General features: G+C 44.9%; 1 protein-coding gene across 1 annotated transcript; it reads right to left on the reverse strand.

The window, feature by feature from the left end:
* Positions 1–1,113: 1,113 nt before the first annotated feature.
* On the reverse strand, positions 1,114–18,342 carry cers1 (ceramide synthase 1). The gene is made up of 7 exons (XM_037468789.2): positions 17,138–18,342; positions 5,549–5,708; positions 3,992–4,172; positions 3,448–3,609; positions 3,158–3,305; positions 2,879–3,039; positions 1,114–1,590 (listed from the first exon to the last, which is right to left on the reverse strand). The coding sequence occupies exons 1-7, from the start codon at positions 17,387–17,389 to the stop codon at positions 1,548–1,550; spliced, it is 1,107 nt and encodes a 368-aa protein (XP_037324686.1). The 5' UTR covers positions 17,390–18,342; the 3' UTR covers positions 1,114–1,547.
* Positions 18,343–18,431: the final 89 nt, after the last annotated feature.

Here is an 18,431-nt window from a genome sequence, read left to right on the forward strand (position 1 = left end):
AAGCATGCCGTTTCATCCAAACAGAGCTTAAAGTTGATCGAGAAGGTAGGAACAATAGAAATATCCCTTTTTTTGTACAGGTGCAACAGATGTTTCCACTGACACACACACAAACGAGTTGGATCCAGGGTAACACCTCAGTTAAAGGGAAAGCCTTTTGCTGTAGTCTAATATTTATATTGATTGTTTTGTAATGACAGATATTTCCCGGGATAACGTAGACTCATCAGATCTTTTGATGCGTGTCTAAAGTGTATCACACACTGGTTTGTGTGTGTGTGTGTGTGTGTCTGTCAGCCAACGTTATGTGTGCTCAGTGGTCACTGCTGCTTCAAAGAATGAGTTCATTAGGATGATTTTTAGACATTAATAAAGACATTATGATTACATTGCCAGAGGATTTTTTTTCTTCATTGTTTGGAGGACAACTTCATAGCATATTTCCAAAATCATTTGATGTCATGCAATCCTGAATACCACAATGTGTGCATACATTATTCTCCATCAAACTGATCTTCATCTTTACTTAAGTCCTGGGCTACAATTCAAATTTCCTATGAACCTGATAGTCGCCAAGACAAGCAAAATGGTTATAAATGTGATTTAAATCCATAATGTTTCCACAAATTAAATAATGAGGATGATACTAAAAACCCAGTCAATCAATTTCAGCTATTTGCTGTCATTAAACCAGCAACCAGCTTGTACGCCTTCATGTCAATGCAGCAACAGATGCTTTGCAACACACGTAGGAAAGACAAAATAATAAGAATAAAATGCTTTTTACATACAATTAAATATTTGCAATGCCTCTTGATCATCAGTGCAAGATAACATGTAAAAACAAAAAAAAACTAAACTAAGAGGTGAAATGTTGTGACGGATTTCAAAGATTCAGCTACATCCATCCTGGAACACCTAACGCACACATACCTACACACACCAATGTGGCTTTTTCGATTCATATCAATGGACGCCAGAGCTGTGCGGTCACCACCACTGATTTGTGCAATGATATGAAAATCAATACGTGTGGTCAAACGGCAGCTTGTAGTGCCAGAGAGGCTCTTATGCCTCTCTGCAGCCGTGGGAAAGGATACTGAGAAAGCTGACAGCGCGATGTGTCCCTTTGGAATCATGATTGTGTTTCTTGTGGTGGTTTAAAGGAGACGAGGAGTCAAACACACAGCTCCCTCTTATAGAACTAGCACGTTGCTTGTTCACCAGGTCGCTAAAGGTTGCTCTGGGACAATCACAGTCACCCAAACTGGTTTCCGTTCCTATCAAAAGTAAAGTTTGCAACAATAACACAAACCTGAAATAACATTCACAGCGCTCTAATAAAAACAAAACAAAGTGACAGCGATGAAATGAAATGTTCTAAAAACAAAATGCGTAAAAACCAATTGCAACGCAACTTGCAATCTTCCTCCCTTTTTTCTTTCCATGACGCTCTCGCCTTCAGCCACGGTTTTTTTTTTTAACGAGGGCGCCTGGTCTTGCTTGCACTTGTAGCCCAGTGCCAGGTGGTGGCAGCGGAGAGCCTGTTATAGGTGCTTCTCTTTGGTGACCCCGTTCTGCACCGGCTTCCTGGGAGGAGGGAGAGAGAGACACACGAGGGGGAGTCAACGAGCTGAGAGGGCGAAGGACAGGACAAGAGAATAAGCTTGTCAGGTAAGGTGATCGGGTTGGGAGGCATTAGCACGCAGAGAGGATATCGGCGGTAGTCAAGGCCCGGGCAGATAAGGAGTACCACATAATCACATCTCCATATGGCCCTCCGGCTCTTTGATCCTATCTACCAGGGAGGGCCGCTAGTTCAACCAGCTCAGGGGGGAGATCTGCTCTTTCCGCCTCCACAACTGAGCTTCAGCAGAGGAAAAGTGTCCGGGTGGGGTCATGGGTTCGCTGGGATTGCTCCGCGACACGACAGCTAACAGACCGTGGTTCTCTTTCCACAGAACACATGAGTGGATTTAATCGACGTCTTCAGAGCGTCAGTGGTCAAAGGTTGCCACAATAATCAGCATCAGATAATAAAAGTACAAATGACGATCAGGAGGGTAAAGGGGGGGTTGCCAGATAAAGACGGATCAACCAGGAAGTTCAGATGAAGGCACAAACAGATATACTTTAGTCAAGTTGACAAATTCTTGTAACTCACCATCGCTCCAGGTGTTGAGTCTGTATTCTTACATCAGAAGAGATTGTGATGGTTTCAAAAAGGACGCTAACAGTTATTTTTCCACTGACTACAAAATTGATCCAAAACCTAAATGAGTGTATAAGTTGTAATAAGTGGTAATAAAGGGGTATTCCTAAATGAATGCTATAACCCCTCGAAAAAGCTGCACCTATGGGGTGTTATGGCTTTTATATATTACAGAATATAATATATAGAGCTGATAAGTCCTTAAGAAAGAGCAAATATTAGCTTGCTGAAATACTAAGATGTCCCTGATCATCCCTTTAAGGAGGTAAAAATTATTCCTTCTAAACATTAGCATGTTAGCATTGTCATTTTGAGCTTTGCTGATGTTAGCATTAAGCAAAAGCAACATTCACAGCTGTTAGCAGAATACACCCGGCTACAAGTGTATACAGAAATGTTCAATATCCCAGTTCTCCGTCGGGTAGCATTACAGGCAACACTGATGTAAAAGTCTACACTGTATGAGGCCTTCGCTTTACAGTAGCTCAAGTCTTTCAAGTAAAGATTCATTGATGTGGAAGGCCCACAAATACAACCGTAAACCAGAGGTTTGGTGTCAAACTCAACCTTTACAGTAAAAAAAAACCTGCCATCCATTGTTATAAATCCACTCAGAGCCTCGGCCTCTGTCAGATTAAAAGACAAGGCGTAATGCAGTTAGCTCACCCCCGGGCAGAGATGTGATGTCCAGCATCTCCATCGTTGTTTTCTGCCTGAGGTTCTCTGTGCAGCCCGGATGCCGCCTTGCTGCCGTCCTCGTCCTCGTACTCCCTGACGTCGTTCACCTCTTTCACCTTTAGCACTTTCACTACAAAAACCACGATGAACTACACAAGGCAGGGGAGGAGGAACAAGAAACACACAGACATCAGAATATGCCATTGCAGTAATCACTTTACAATCAATTATTTCTGGGTTTGAATTGATAAACCTGTGTGTCCCTACCAAGAACCAGTAGATGTTCATGAGCAGCAGAGCCAGGAGAAGCGTGTTGAAGAAGAAGTAGAAGGGGATGTTGGGGACAGACTGAAGGCTGGACACACATGTGGCGTACAGCACTTTAAGAGGGAACCAGTACAGACGGAACCAGAACCTGAGAGAACACGATAGAAACCGGAGATAGAAATGCAGGTCAAGCCATCTTCATGTACCTTCATGAGCGAATGAGAAAAAGACAGGCAAATAATAATAGACCAACAGAGGGGGGGACTGTTGGTGTGTTTGTTGCGCCTCACCAGGTGATGCTGAAGCTGACGGAGCCCATGTTGGACAGCACGTCGTTGAGCAGGTGATAGCCTCCCTCTCTGGACTTCATGTAGATGTTGAGCTTGGTGAACTCCAGCTGGATGTCGTTGATGTCGTGGAGGAACAACACCAGAATGCCCACGTTGTGGTATCTGCGGGGGCAGGGGGGGTCACAGTGGGTGCACATTTTAGCTTAAGACCTACACAAGAGTCAAATCAGCAACCGGTCTAAAACGTGTCGTGTAAAGCTGCAACTGTCAGTCTGCCAAAGTATAAAGGAATGTGATACAGTCTCCTTTGCTGTTTACTTTCAGTTGATGTGCACTTATTTGATTTCATTTGAGTACAAAAGCAAATCCATGTCTAAAAATAGCTACATTATTGTCAATTTATGTTGATGGCCTACAGTGAGCGCCGTTTAATCCAGCTCAGGAAATACTCATTGCATCAGCCATCCGTCATAATGGCTTGATGATCGAACAACAAAGTGATCGCTAGGACGCTATTGGAAGATTCAGAAGATTTGCCGAGTACCTGAAGGCGTAGGAGAAGCTGATGAGTGCTAGGGTGATGATGTGGTGCACCACCATCACGGCGGAGTCCTTCCTCCACGCGTCCATGTAGAGTGTCGCGTAGATGGAGTGACCGTAGAAGCTGCCCTGGATCAGGTAGGCTATGGCGATGTCCGCAGGCACTGACATGCCGCTCTGCCAGTCTGGAGGTAGCAGGCGGGAAGGAGAGACAAGAGGTTACAGGCAGATTACGGATCTCTGCTATTTCATTAAAATGAACATTAGTCATAACTGAAGTCAAAATGACGAATGAAGGGGATACTTTATGCTTTACTTTATGTTTGATTACCAAAAGATGTGTTTCATTAAAAGAAACGCTGCGAAAAGAAACATTTTGGATGTTGAAGGCCTTTATTCCTGGAGGTTTCACAGCTGTCGCTGCTGCAAACAGGTCACGCCACAGATGACAGTGAGATAAAAATAGTTTTAAGGGAGGTTACTTGTCCACATTAGTCCATATCATGATTTTGTGACTCAATGATGAATCAATCTTGTTGAATACACTTTAAAAAAAAATTCACTATTTAATTAATTTCTCCATTTAACTATTAGGTCTGTGAAAACTTTAATCGAACGAATGTGCAAGTTTGAATGTGAAGGCGTCCAGAGGATTCCCGTCGTGTAGATGATGAATACTTCCGGTTACCAGACGTGAAGGGTCAGCTGGGTTAGTTAGCATGTGAAGCAGGCCGCAGGGATCAGGTTCAAACTCGGGGGAATAAGAGAGGGTTTCTAAAGTACCGCAGGCAAAACATCAGATGTTGGACGGAAACTTTCTCCTCTAACGTTTGAGTAAGGCTTGTCTCCGGTGGGATGGGGTTACATTTGGGCCGTAATGTTTATTGATCGGACCTTCTGTCATTAAACATTGAGGAGAAGGCTGTTAGATGGATCACATAGGAAGAGCTGCCAGAGGGAGGCATGGGAACTGAAAAGCCCACCCCCCCCCCTTTTGAATTCCGACCCCTCCTCGCTTCTGCCCCTGTGTTATTTCACCCTCATTCTACAAATACAATTCTTCTCTTTTTAGCTTTCACATATCTCTCGCTCTCTGTCTCTGGCAGTCACATGACAGCACAGTGCTTTAATGCACATCTCAGGCTGACGGCTATTGGAGGTGATGAACCTGGCACTGTCTGCCAGCCTTAGCTGTCTCCACTCAGTGGGATGGAGTTCGACCCGGACACCTCCACGTCTGATGGAGTACGCACAGAGACCATAAATGACCATTAGCAACGCAGTGATAGTCCTCCTTAAGTACAATTATACTGACAACAAGTGTTGGGCGACACCTACTGTGTTTTATCTTAAAGCTTTGCTCTATTTTCCATTAAATTATTATTATTTAATTTCTTTTGGGTTTTTTGCTGTGTCATTTCTCAATTGAATGTTTAGCTCCTTTGCAGGAAATACTTTTTTGAGGTTCACATTTAATATGGAATATTAGAAGCAGTCATTCAGTGAATCCCAAAGACATTCAAAAAACATTGGAATCTGTTCTAGCTGCTGCGCATCTTACTGTAGAAGACAGACGGCGGGTCATGGAAAAAGGAGTAGGAGGTGAAGAAGAGCAGGTAGGTGCTGTATGACCACGACATGGTGTAGAAGACCAGCTTCCACGCACTCTCCGGCATCTTGGCAGCATCTTTGGGCAGCAGCCTGCACCACTGTGCTAGAGGCTGCAGGGGCAGAGCAGAGGAAACCAGACCAGATTAATTCAGCCGCCTATCTGCACATGCAGCGGGGGTGAGCTGCCGCGAGGCCCTTTGTGCACCATTACTGGTTCATTTAGGTGGTGTCCTTTTACGGAATTGTGAAAGCCAATACACAGCTCTTAATTCAATAGACGCGCGGCGCAGAATTCACCGCACCGGATTCTGTTCGAAGCAAAGGCTGAAATACTTGCCCGGACCACAGATGTTTTTGAGGGATTGTAATTGATGCAACAATTTTAAGCACATTTTTCTAAACTAATAAACACTGACTGCAGGAAACAAATGGATGCATCACTTCAAATACGCTTCTATCGCTGTGGACACAGTTTAAACCAATTTGTGTCAGGCTGATAAGATCTGTGTTAGAAGATGAATAACATGATTCTTAGAAGCTCGTTTATTTAGTGGTATGTATGTGTAAGATGAACATTGGCCTGCTTGGATGTTAGATTACAAATATATCATGTGAGGTTTTTTACATTACTGAGCCAACACGTACACATACGCTCTCTTCCTCTCTTTGGGTCGCTCTCATGATACACACGCCTACAGCATCACCAGCAAACTATAGCACATGTCAGCCATGTGGCCGTCTACCCCAGCCACACGTCTGCTTTTGGTTCGGTACGCAAGCACAAATAGAGGAAGTGAAAAAAGGAGGCCCCCGACATGCTGATGCTGCCTGATAACATGAAAACTCCACCTACTCACACATGTCATCTACCACCCCCACCCCTGTCACCTCCCTTATCTCGCTGCTGCCTCACTCCCCACCTTCTGCCTCCCTTTCTTCAGCCCTTCATGTGTCCTGTGGCGGCAGAAACGCCGCCATAGGTGAGACAGGTGCATCAGCTAAGTAGTGAGACAGACAGGTGTTTCACGGTGTCTTTGCTCTGCCAAGACAGGAAACCAAACGCCTCATTTGCAGCATGCCATGCCCCACGCACACACACACACACACACACACACACACAACTGTGGAAGGCAATGAAATGGTGTAACAGGAGGCAGGAAAGTGAAAGTTGCCGGGGTCAGTGATACAGTACGTGTCAGTCCGTTGTTACTAAGCAGCCAGCCTCCAGCATGTGATACGACAGGGTTTAGTGACCAACTGCATCACAGACTAATAGAGATAGCTGTGTGTAAGCCGTGCCTTCTCAAAAAGTCAACTCTCTGTGTGACAGAAAAAGGAACACCTGTGACACACTTTCATTATAAGATAAAATTGCTAATCTTCCTTTGCTTCCTTTTCTCACAGTCTTCTCTTTCTCTCTGCCTCACTCTACTGGTCCCGTGCCGTCCTCTGTCGTTTCCTGCGTATTAGTCACTGCGTCGCACACTGCAGAGTTAAAACAAGACAGGGAAGGAAGCTGATGGGGCAACACTGATGTGAGATAAAAACGCAGCGGCAAAAAACTCCTCATGTCGCGACACATGGGCGACGGGATAGGCCGCCGCGGGGGCACGTGATCGCTGACGCGGCTGCTGATTGGCCGGGAGCCGGAGGCACATGTGGTACGTGCCTGGAAAATTCACGACCGGGTCTCAGAACACTCAGTACATCTCTATCAGCCCTCCCTCCCTCTGTCTCCCATCCCCCCCCCCCCTCCCTCCACTTTATTTCTTGCTATTCCCAGCTCACTCGCTCTTTCTTTCCCTACTCTTGTGTCTCCCCCCTGCCTGCAACATTTATTTGTAGAGGCCAGCTGTCAGCACACAGCCCCCCCCCCCCACCATCTTCCACCAAATCACCCCCTCCAAAAGACAACAAAGTACCTACGCACACTCATGCAGGCCGAGTCACACTAGTGGCGCATAAAGGTTACTGCAGTAACACCAGCCTCGACTCTGCAGCTCATACGTTGCTCGTAAATCAGTATTACTGCTCAGTTAATCCCTTACTAATGACCCCATAGCCATATGTATTCTATCCACCTCTATATTCCTCTATTCTTTCACTCCTGCTTGTACCACTGTGTCATTGTGATGTAGAACAGAATAATTGCATATCACTGTATGTGGCAATAATACAAGGATAAGGGTCCCGATAACTCTGTGGGGTTGTCGGGTCCTTCCTCGCAGTAACACACACCGCTCTTTTGGTGTCTGATGAGCTTTCAAACTCATGGATCCGTTACTCAAACTGCAGTCCCAGGATCACATTTCCTCTTCGAATCTGTAGCCACATGCATTTTTTAATGGTGCTGGTCCTGGGTTATCACCCAGCATACGCTACAGAGCTAAAACGTTCCAGATTACATCAAATTGTACTGTTTAAAACTTGTCTAGAACAGTTAATACTCCACAAACATGTACAAAGCCTTTGCCTGCAGTGACCCAACAATATGTGTTAGCGGTCTTTGAGGTCACTCAATTGTTTTTATTTACTGACTGATTTTTTCTGACTGGTCTCTCTGGCCACGGCCTTTAAACAACCAAAACCACACATCAGTGACAATTCTTTTTGTTTCAAAAGCAGATTTTGAGTGATTATACAACAGACTGCCCGTGGCTCCATCATAGTTGATCCGTACCAACCAGCCCACCAACACACAAGGTTCTGTCCACCCACTCCATGATATACCCTTTAGTTTTCTGTGCCAGCCTACAAAGTGGGACGATAGTGGAGCAAGGACAATGAGATAATCCACTCGTCCTCTGACGCATAAATGACAGGGCCTGAGTTACACTCAGCTGGGACCGGCGACCATTCAACAGCTTCCCCATCTCTCTCTTTCTCAGAAATACTGAACCTGTTATATTGCTACAGAAGAAGTATTTTTAAAACAGAAGAGAGAAAGGAAACGGAAGAAAAACAGAGAGCGTGTATGAAAGGAAAAGAGTCGGCATGAAAGAGACGACGACAAATAAGTGGTTTCCATAGCAACCATGCAGGGATGCTGGCAAAGGCCTCCAGTGTGGCATCCATCTCTCCTCCACTACAGCCCTCCCTCATCCACCCTTTTCCCTGCCTAACTGCAGCTGCACCCTATCGCCCTCCATTTCCCCCTCCACCCCCCCCCCCCCTCTGCCCTTCCCCAAAGCAAGTGATGAGAGAGGAGACGGGGCGAATGGACTCTACTGGCCTGTTGCGTAACGAGATAAACAGGGCCTGTGAGTGAGGATGCTGGTTTGTGTGAGGGTCTCTTCTATAAGGTCCACACTTCCACTCTCGTTGCCCCTCTTTCAGACCTTCTGATATCTTTGGTTAATCCGACGCCAGTGTGTCCGTCTCCGTGTGCCATCTCTGTCCCTGAGTCCCCCTGTTCTTTTTACATCTTTGACCACACTTAGGACCAATGGGATTAACAAAGACTAATACAATTGACGGGCAGAGTTTTAGACTATATTTATTTGTGGTGAATGATTTACCCAAAGCCATCAGTGGTGTCTTTCTGACATTTTATCTCCTTCATTACACATCTAGTGTATCGAAGAGAGGTCTAGAACTTGGTTTTATTACCATCAGTCAGAGGCCTTCAAGCAGTTAGTTCACTAGGGGAGAGCTTTCAATGAGAAGCAGTGACATGGAAGTCTTTGCATTATCGCCGTCTTGACACAGCAACAAACCTCATCATAGTGAGGCTGGAACAATGTGGGGGTTAAGTTACATAATGGTGTGGGCACGGTTAAGGCGCATAACACATTGCTCCAACGCCACTGATTCGACAGTCGGGTCTAGCCTGTCCAGGTGACTAATGTGTATGTGATGCAATAAAAGAAATTGACTGAGGACAAGAGACATTCTATGTGGCATAAGAGTGACTTGGAGACACTCGTTGATCTAATCACATCAAGAAGGAACAGACACACGTACACATATGAGAACATATACGTGCTCACAGAAATCATCCACAATGTACCTCCCCCTTCAGGTGCAGGTACCAGATGGTTTTAATGATTGACAACGATTGACTCACAGCTGCAGATGGCCCCCCGCTATGCTGGAATACTGGTGTTCAACCAAGAGCGCGGCTCAACTGGCTGCACCGCATTTGAATAAAAACACATGATTAGCTACTGAGCAAACTCATTTGCACAAACGTGACTGGACGTAGGAGATAGCGTCCACCAGTGAGTAAATTACCTCAATTTATGACATGAGTGGCGTTTATGTCTTTGGCTACGGATTTTTATTTAGGATTATTTTTATTTACTCAATAGAACAAAGCAGCAGAAACACTATTAAACCTCCTATTTAAAAAGGTTTATAGAAAGAATCTCACAACAGTAAGCATTATAAGCAGATAGAAAACATGGGATCAAAAGGCAAACATGAAGTAAGCAACATAAATATAGCAAAAACCTAAAATATTGTAGTGACAGTATGTCCGCGTTTACCTGTATATGTGTATGTGTGTGTGTCTGCGAGTAAGTTATAGTTATCTACATAGTTCAGCTGGAAAAAAGCTTTGAATGTCATGACAAGCTAAGCACCGTGATGCAAAATGATATGATGCAAATACGAGGTACAAGGGCAAAGCCGGATTTTTGCTTGATTGCAAAACATCTTCAATCCTATAAAAAAAAAAACACATTTAAGCTGTAGAATCTGCACTAAATTTATCGCTATGGCAACTTCTATTTACACTTACAGTAACTTATCTGAAACTCATTGCTATTTTAGTCTAAATTAAAGCCGCAGTGGTTTCAGTTCTTGTATCAGGAGATATAGATGCATTCAAATGATAAATGGTCTTTTTGTCTTGTGTGTGAGAGCCTGCATAGGATTTCCCTCTACATGTGTCCCAATGTAATTGAGTGTGTGGAGAGAGACAGAGAGAGAGAGAGAGAGAGAGAGAGAGAGAGAGAGAGAGAGAGAGAGAGAGAACAGGAGTACCTGTACGAAGGAGGTATCACCTATTAGTTGTTCCCAGTGGATAGCAGAGGTATTAGCGCCTTAATTGGTTCTTTAACTACTGTAACCTCTGAAGCATCGAGGTAAAATAAGAAATTAAGGTTAAACATATTTCCCCATACATTGTAAACTACTATTACATATTCTTTACATTATTTTAGATGAACAGCACCATGTTTTCCCCATAGCCTTTATAACCCAGTAATCCAGGTGTGTTTTTTGTGGAATTAATTTGCACATCCATTTATATTTGACCTGTTGTTTTACTTTCCTACAGAACTAATATTATGAAGCGTACCGTCTTTATCTAATGTTTTTATGATCTTTTGCATTGTAAATGAAGTCATCAACTAATCGTGCTGTGAGCCTTAAGAATGACACATATTGCTTAGAAGATATATAGCCTGTTTTATTTCTTCATTCAGCAGCTGCTCATGAATCTTTCCTCACATACTTCAGTGAACACTGCTGAGTCTTAATGCCAACCCCTTTCCCGTTTTCTATTTATTCTACATTGTATTATTGCGTTATACAGCAGTCAGTAAAAGGGGTATACATTATTTAGTGGGGTTACAGCAGTGACCAGAAAGCTACATTAGATGCATTAGAGCAGGAGGACAACAAGGAACGCTAGCTAGCCAGATTGAATCCACTTCATTCACACTGAACAAAAGTGAAAATGGAAGTTCCTAATCATTTTGCACACATGATAGGGAGCAGCTCTTTTGACATTCATTCACCAAACCTGCCATTACGTTTTGGCTGAAGACAGCACATTTGCATTCCCATTTACGTAACAAACACGTAAATCAACAGAATCACTGGGGCACTTACGTAGCACACAGTGAGCTTTTTATTAGATGCAATTGCACGTTCACTTCCTTTCATTTTCCTGTGCTCATGACGCTAGTGATATTTGGTCATATGGTTTTTATTTGTGTCTTCCAAACTTTTTTAACAACGTTTTATAAAGTTGCTGAAAAACATGATTGTGTACAATTTAACCCCAGTTATATTTCTGGATGAGTTGAAGCTACAGACAGAGAGTCTCAGAGAAGTGTTAAAATATTCACTCAAGCTGCTTCCTGTCCAAACTGACAGCTAGAGGACATATGGCTGACATTTATAATGCACTAACCGAACTGTAAGCAAACCACAGAGATGGTGTGTGTGTGTGGGGGGGGGGGGGGGGGGTTAAATGCATGTATCGAGGCCGAGCAACGTATGATTCAAGAGATTCGTGATTCATGAGGCGAACATTCACCCACAGACGCTATCTTAAAACACTCAGACAGACAGTTGATTGGTAAAGTCACAGATTTCCATAATGTGTCCAACAGAAAGACTTATCTTCCTTGACACCATATGGAGCGGATTAAAAAATATGAATCTGGCTGGCTGAGTCTGGAAACCTGCCACTGAGGTGTGTGTGTGTCTCTCTCTCAAACACACACACATAAACACACTTAAAGATGTTTATCACTCTTTGACTAAATGTAATTTCTGTAAGGGTATTTCAGGGTGTGACACTAAGGTCTGTGTGGGATCTCTGAGTCACACCTCGGCCTCAGTCATTGCTACTGTATTCGCTGCCATAAGTGAGCAAGTTCCCCTTAAAGTCATTCTCTCAACCCTCGAGTCCGGGCTTATTAGCAATGTGGTTATGCAGACAAAGTGGGTGGAGCTGAATACAACAGATGAAAGCTAGATCAGAAGTAAAAATGAAACACTGAATTAACGACGAACAAAGAAGAAAACTGTTCAGGAAACTGTTCACTGATCACTTTTAGCAAACGTATCTGATTGTGAGTTTCTGTGGATGTAGGACAGAGACAGAGAGACAGTGACTGAAAAACTCATTGTGTCCCATGAGTGCTTCAGGGATCCTAACCATTACCATTAAAAGAAAAACATCCAATTTTATGAACCGCACACACACATAAATACATACATACATACGCACACACGCACGACCCAAAATTGCATGGAGATGATGACAAAATGAACTCTCCTCCAAACCGCCGCGCTCCATCACACTGTTATAGAGCGGCCTTGTTCGAGGAGAGACATCTGCCACGGCCTTTGAGTGACAACGTGTTCTTGTCTAAGGGCAGCTTTGAGGGGCACTGTGCGGACCCGTCTGGAGGCGAAGGGGGAAGAGGAAAAGGATTCAGAGGCTGGACACAGCAGCTCTGTGGCGGCCAAGGCCTCACAACACATTCCAGTCGACCAGAGGACGGTCAGACTGTCAACAGTCAGCAAACAGAGCTGATTCATGATCCTACTTTGTTGCTGGTGGAACATATGGCTGATAGGACTGTGAGTCACCATGCAAGAGGGTATTCTGAGACTCCTGCTGCTTCCTACCTTCAGTGGAATCACGGACGGACCTGCTGTCTAACCAATGCAGGGCTCGTAATAAATTGTGGCGCGGGAAAGAGACGGCTCCAAGCGGTTTCATTAAATATGGAACGCATCAAATATGGAGGAGTTGTGGACACACAGGAAGGCTGCCACTTTTTCTCCTTCCCTGAGGGAGGACCATCAAACAACTCCATCTATTAATGAGTCTGTATGTCATACAGCTGAGTAAAAACCGTGCTGCTTCCTCACAGTGGCCAAGATGGCATCTTCAAATATCTTGAAATGCTAAACCACTGTCCACTGGCAGATAGGATGTGTGTGGGAACAGTGTTAAGAGTTGGGTGTCATTCAACAAACTTAAAGATTGTTAAACAATGTTTTTATCTATCTTAAAAAACAATAATATTCGTTAAAATGGCAAATATCATTTAAAATATTGTAAAATATCATTTAAAATATCATTAAATAAAATTTCCTGAGGCCACCCTACACGGCCACAAAAGCCATAAGACACATGAAACAGAAATATGATAGATGTAATTGTACTCATGTAAGCGCCTCCATCACGGCGACACATATTGATTCATTGAAAAACAACCTCCGAGTGTGGAAACCCCGGCGCTGACAGTTTTGTGAAGCCATAAGTGCTCATGACTAAAGTGCACAGAGCAATAGATCCCAAGTCAGGTGATAGCGAAAGTGCTGCTCGTGTAAAACACTATATTGATAAATTCCTAAATAGTAAATAGCTGAGTCACGAGAGGAGAGGAGGGGGGAGGATGTAACTAATAGGACTAATAACTACAACTTTCGAACAACTGTTGGCAATCAGTGTGAAAACTACGAGCAAGTTTCACCTGAGTGGGCACTTTTGGCTAAATGGGAAGCACTTCCCTTTCACCACAAATCCCGTATCAAGTTTCTCTACGCGTCCCTAATGCACAACAGAGAGTATGGGCCTTGTGTAAAGTGATCTGAGATCTGTGGTTTGGGGGACTATGTGGAATGAGGTGCTACTTTGCTCAGTGTGAAGAAAACGGGATGTGCAACACGGCGGGCATACTGTTGCTCTACTCTATGAGTGACTGCTCCCCTGTGTGTGTGTGTTTGTGATAGGAGGCATTTATGTGAGTGGTTATAATCTGCTGCAGCTAGGGTTCGACCAGGGCCTGGCTAATTGTCGGCACTGAGCAGCGAGTGCGTTGCCTCTGTCAAAACACCTCCTGCGCCTCTCTTGCTGCCGGATATAAAAGTTGGGAGGAAGTCGCATGTGCACGCGTGAGACAGCATATTTATCCTTATTTATTTTTCTCCGAGATATGCGCGGTTGTGAGAAATATTCTGTCACGGATTGGTTGCTGCCTGGTGAGTCAGCGAGCTCGTCCTCAGCTGCAATGCAAACCTCCTCTCCATTGCCTCTTTCCCTCTCGCTGTCTCCTACATCAGTGCTAATTTCCCCAACCCCCCCCCCAAGTCATTTAAAAAATGTAAAAGGATTTTTGTTTCACCCCCCCACCACACACACACACACACAAGCAAAGAGAGACTAACATGGTGTGTGCCGAGTGAAGTGCAAAAGACAAAGAGGAAGGAGCACAGCTGCTATCACACTATCACATGACATTTAGAAGACTACGGGGGACGTTTTCTTTGGGGGACAGCTCACAAGAGCAGACTGAAGAATTTTGTTGTTTCACGGAGGCAAGGAGACATTCTGAGGCCAGTGTCACCAGGTCCAATAGCAGAGTGAGGGGACTATGATGGAACACAATGTTTATGTAAAACTGTGGAGCTCAAGTGGCTTATCAACGAGCTGTGCTAAATTAAACCTCAGTAGGTGCCGTGTACACTCCAGAGTCAAACCAAAACCTAATGAAAACCACGCCCGCCACCACGCAGTACTTGTGCACGGGCACCATCTTTGCATCCAACACACAGAAAGGTCTGTCATTCGGGAGAGGAGTTTTTCCATTTAACCTAATTTCCTAGCTTATGAGAGCCTAAGTTCAGTGGACCCAATGAGCATGTGTCCGCAGTCTTACGTCTAGTGGTGTGCTCGAGGACACTGAGGATTAAATATCTCTTGATCCTTTTCTTTAGCTTTCGAAGGTGATTGGGTTCAACCGGAAGGTCAGAGTCTCACACTTGTGTGTAACAAGGTTTGGCTGTGGCCCATACGGTAAAACTGACTGAGCGCAGCATACAAAACCAAGCGGCATTCTTCAAAGAAGACAGCGAGTGCTGCAGGTCACAAAACAGGAAACAGCAACTTCTACACCCACGGTTTCAATTCATTCAAGAAACTATTTTCACTTCATTTGCTAGTAATACATTTGATTCATTGTTTGGTTAATGGAATATCAGAAAAACAGTAAATATTTGGCATTTCTGTCAAGGATGACCATTCCTGTTCAATTGATTTTCATTAATACTAAAGAACACAAAAACATTCAACCAACATGTACCATCACTTGACAAATAAATGTCCTTCTTAGTGACAATTATTCTATATTTGATGTATTTGCAAAAGGAGCCAGCAAACGTGCCTCTCAAGTCTGTCAAATCGCATCACAGCCTCCACATGTCAACAGCGTGAGGTTACATAGCGCTTTGTCCACAATCGATGTGTGTAAGCTTTCATTAGCTCTGAACTTTTGATTCTAATAAAGGGTGTGTACTCAGGTCATTCATTGTGCTCACGTTGCATACACATTAGAGCCCATGAATACTGTGTACTTCAACACTATGATACCATACTACTCAGTCATTACTGACCGGTCCTGTATTAAATGCATTATGTGTCTTAACAAGACTAAACAAGTGGGACAGCAGCATCCTGTATTGTTGTAGTTGGTGGAATCAGCTGTGCTGTGATACATTAAATGTAGTTGTACTCTCAGACAACCCCACATTTTTGTGAGGCACCACTGACCTAACACCGAACCCATCCTCTTCATCCCTAATGCATGCCCTGTAAAGGAGGTGGTACAAATGTACTAAACAACCAAAGGGAACTCTGACTGATGCTTCATTTCCCTGAAAAATCTCACCTCATCTTTCACAGCCCTGATAGTAGCCATCCCGCATTCCACATTGTTCTATAGGTGTCATTAAGTCACATGCAGACACAGCGAGACACACATAAAGTGGAAAACAGGCCTCATTCTTAGGTCACATCTGGCTACACACACACACACACACACACGAGGCTCTGAGCTACAGGATACTCCATCGTTGCTGCAGCATCTACCACGTGCAGACTCTCCAGCTCCCCCACTATCATGGCCAAATGACGACCCACATCCTAACTGGATGTGGAGAAGGCTTCTCTCAGGCAGCAACGACCGTGTGGAGGAACTCGGATTATCAATATATTGTGGTTAGAGATAATTGTAATGCTGCTATAAGAGACTGATGTTTATGATGTCTGCATATGATTTATATGCAACGGTTGTTGTATCATTTAAAGCCGGGACTAGCCATCTGTTACTGAACATCTCTAGGTGTTTTGGCCAACCACGTTGCAAATCAATGAGCACCACGACTGATGGAATTTAATTCTAATAGGATTTTTCCATTGATGTAATTTAAAACAGGCATTCCTATCTTCATATTGTACTGTACTTAAAACTGTTTATTATCATTTCCGTAAAATGTACCATTAACGCTGTATATCTTGCATATATAATGGCTATAACTGAAAATCATCCCCACCAATCATTTCTGGATTGTCTGTGTTTCAGCATCAGTTGCAATTTGATATAATTGCAGTTAATAACCTTGCTGCCAGATTCCAAAGGGACTAATTGATATCAGCAGGTATATGACGACTTTGCACATATTTACCCCCAAAAAAGAGTAGCGAGTGCTTGCTGTCTAACAAACTCACATTCTGTTACTCGTCATTAGCTCCTTTATCTTAACCCTACCACTAGATCGAATATTTGTTACCCCCCCCTGCTACCTCACATTCAGTCAGCCTCAAGTCCCCCCTGAGATAAGGGGGGGGGGGGGGCGCAGAGGGGCCATACTTCTGCCGCTCTGAGGCTCTAATTAGAGAAATTAGCTGCTAAACTCATTCATTAAGGGTGTCGGGAAGTTAACCTTAGGGAGCTGGATGGGGGAGGGGGGCGGTGGAGATTGGTACGTGTTGTGATTGCGTGTCACCCACCTGAAACAGACTTTCTGTCAGTCCCCGTCTGACCTGCGTCCACAAAAAGGCGCTAAAGAGGAACAGGGCGATTTCGGTCCAGGTGATGTACGCGTTATCCAGGAGAGTCCGTTTGGAGAGCTCCAGGCCGCAGGAACTACAGTCTCTCCATGCGCCCAGCATCACGGTGGAGGCTCTGCTCATCAGGTCCAAGTATCCCGGCATGGGCTCCACTTCGGCGGCCGGCGCGGCGTCCATGCTTTGGCCGCTCATTGTGTCGCGGCGCAGAGAGAGAGAGAGAGAGAGAGAGAGAGAGAAAGAGGGAGGCTAACAGAGAGCGCTCTTTAGAGAGAGAAGAGCGCGCAGACAACGCGCAACCCGAAAATAGAGACGGAAAAAAAATAGAAAATACTCCAATTGAGGGGCAGAGGGAGGTGCGGGGAGCAGTACGGTCCAGTCACTGCAACTAATCTTCAAACCAGCTTGCTAGCTCGCATAAAAAACACCTAAAACGAGCTTATCTAACCAGCTTACGCTCTTCAGTAGCTTAATTCCCCCATTCTTCGCGTGCAGGGCAGTTTTTATAATTAATAGAAGGGCCCGCCGCGTATTACCAGCGACGAGGCTGTATTTGATAATTACCACCAAAAAAAAAGCAATAATCAAATATTCTTTCGATAATTAATGTGAGCCATTAGACCCTCTCTGGTGGTGGTTTCCTCTAATCATCATCATTCCGCTACGCACACACGCACAGCGGCTCATCAGCGCGCCCCGGTTAGCCGCCTAGCTAACCCTAAATCAAAAGCGCACGAGAGCGAAAGCGCCAGCATCGGATGCGGCTTCCGCGCTAAGCTAGCCAGTTGAAAAAAAAAAAAGAAAAAAAAAAAGACACCCCTCAAATGTGATGGACGGACTCGCGCGGTCTGCGGTTCGTGTCGCTCTCTCCAGCGCCGGGCCCCGAGCCAGCACATGCGATTAGAGCGCCGCTACGCCGTAACGTCTCATCGCTGTCCCGTTACTCGCCTTTATGTGACGTCTCTGTGGCCCGCGTCGTGAGTCGCAAAAAACGGGCGGACGCCTCGCAAGAAGCCGCCGCGCGCGGGGCCGAGTGATTCCAGCGAGTGGGCTCGCGAGATGCGTCACACAGACCTCGTCCCGTGAGAGAGGCCGCCGTCGCTTGTTCGTCTCCTTTTCTTTTCTCCTCCGCGGTCACCGCGCCGGGTCTGCTGTCTGCTCAATGTGTTCGGTGGGGAGGGGGGGGGGCGGCAGCAGGGGGTGGGGGGAGAGGGGAGGGGGGGGGGCGATTCGCCCT

The sequence above is a fragment of the Pungitius pungitius genome, chromosome 7 (genome assembly GCF_949316345.1).
Source record: "Pungitius pungitius chromosome 7, fPunPun2.1, whole genome shotgun sequence".
Lineage (NCBI taxonomy): Eukaryota > Metazoa > Chordata > Actinopteri > Perciformes > Gasterosteidae > Pungitius > Pungitius pungitius.

Coding starts and splice junctions, on each gene's coding strand:
- cers1 (XM_037468789.2), bottom strand. CDS start 17,389: ATGAGCGGCCAAAGCATGGACGCCGCGCCGGCCGCCGAAGTGGAGCCC. Junction 3,610..3,991: donor AGCTTCTCCTACGCCTTCAG/GTACTCGGCAAA, acceptor CTGCCCCCGCAG/ATACCACAACGTGGGCATTC. Junction 3,040..3,157: donor TGAACATCTACTGGTTCTTG/GTAGGGACACAC, acceptor TGCCTTGTGTAG/TTCATCGTGGTTTTTGTAGT.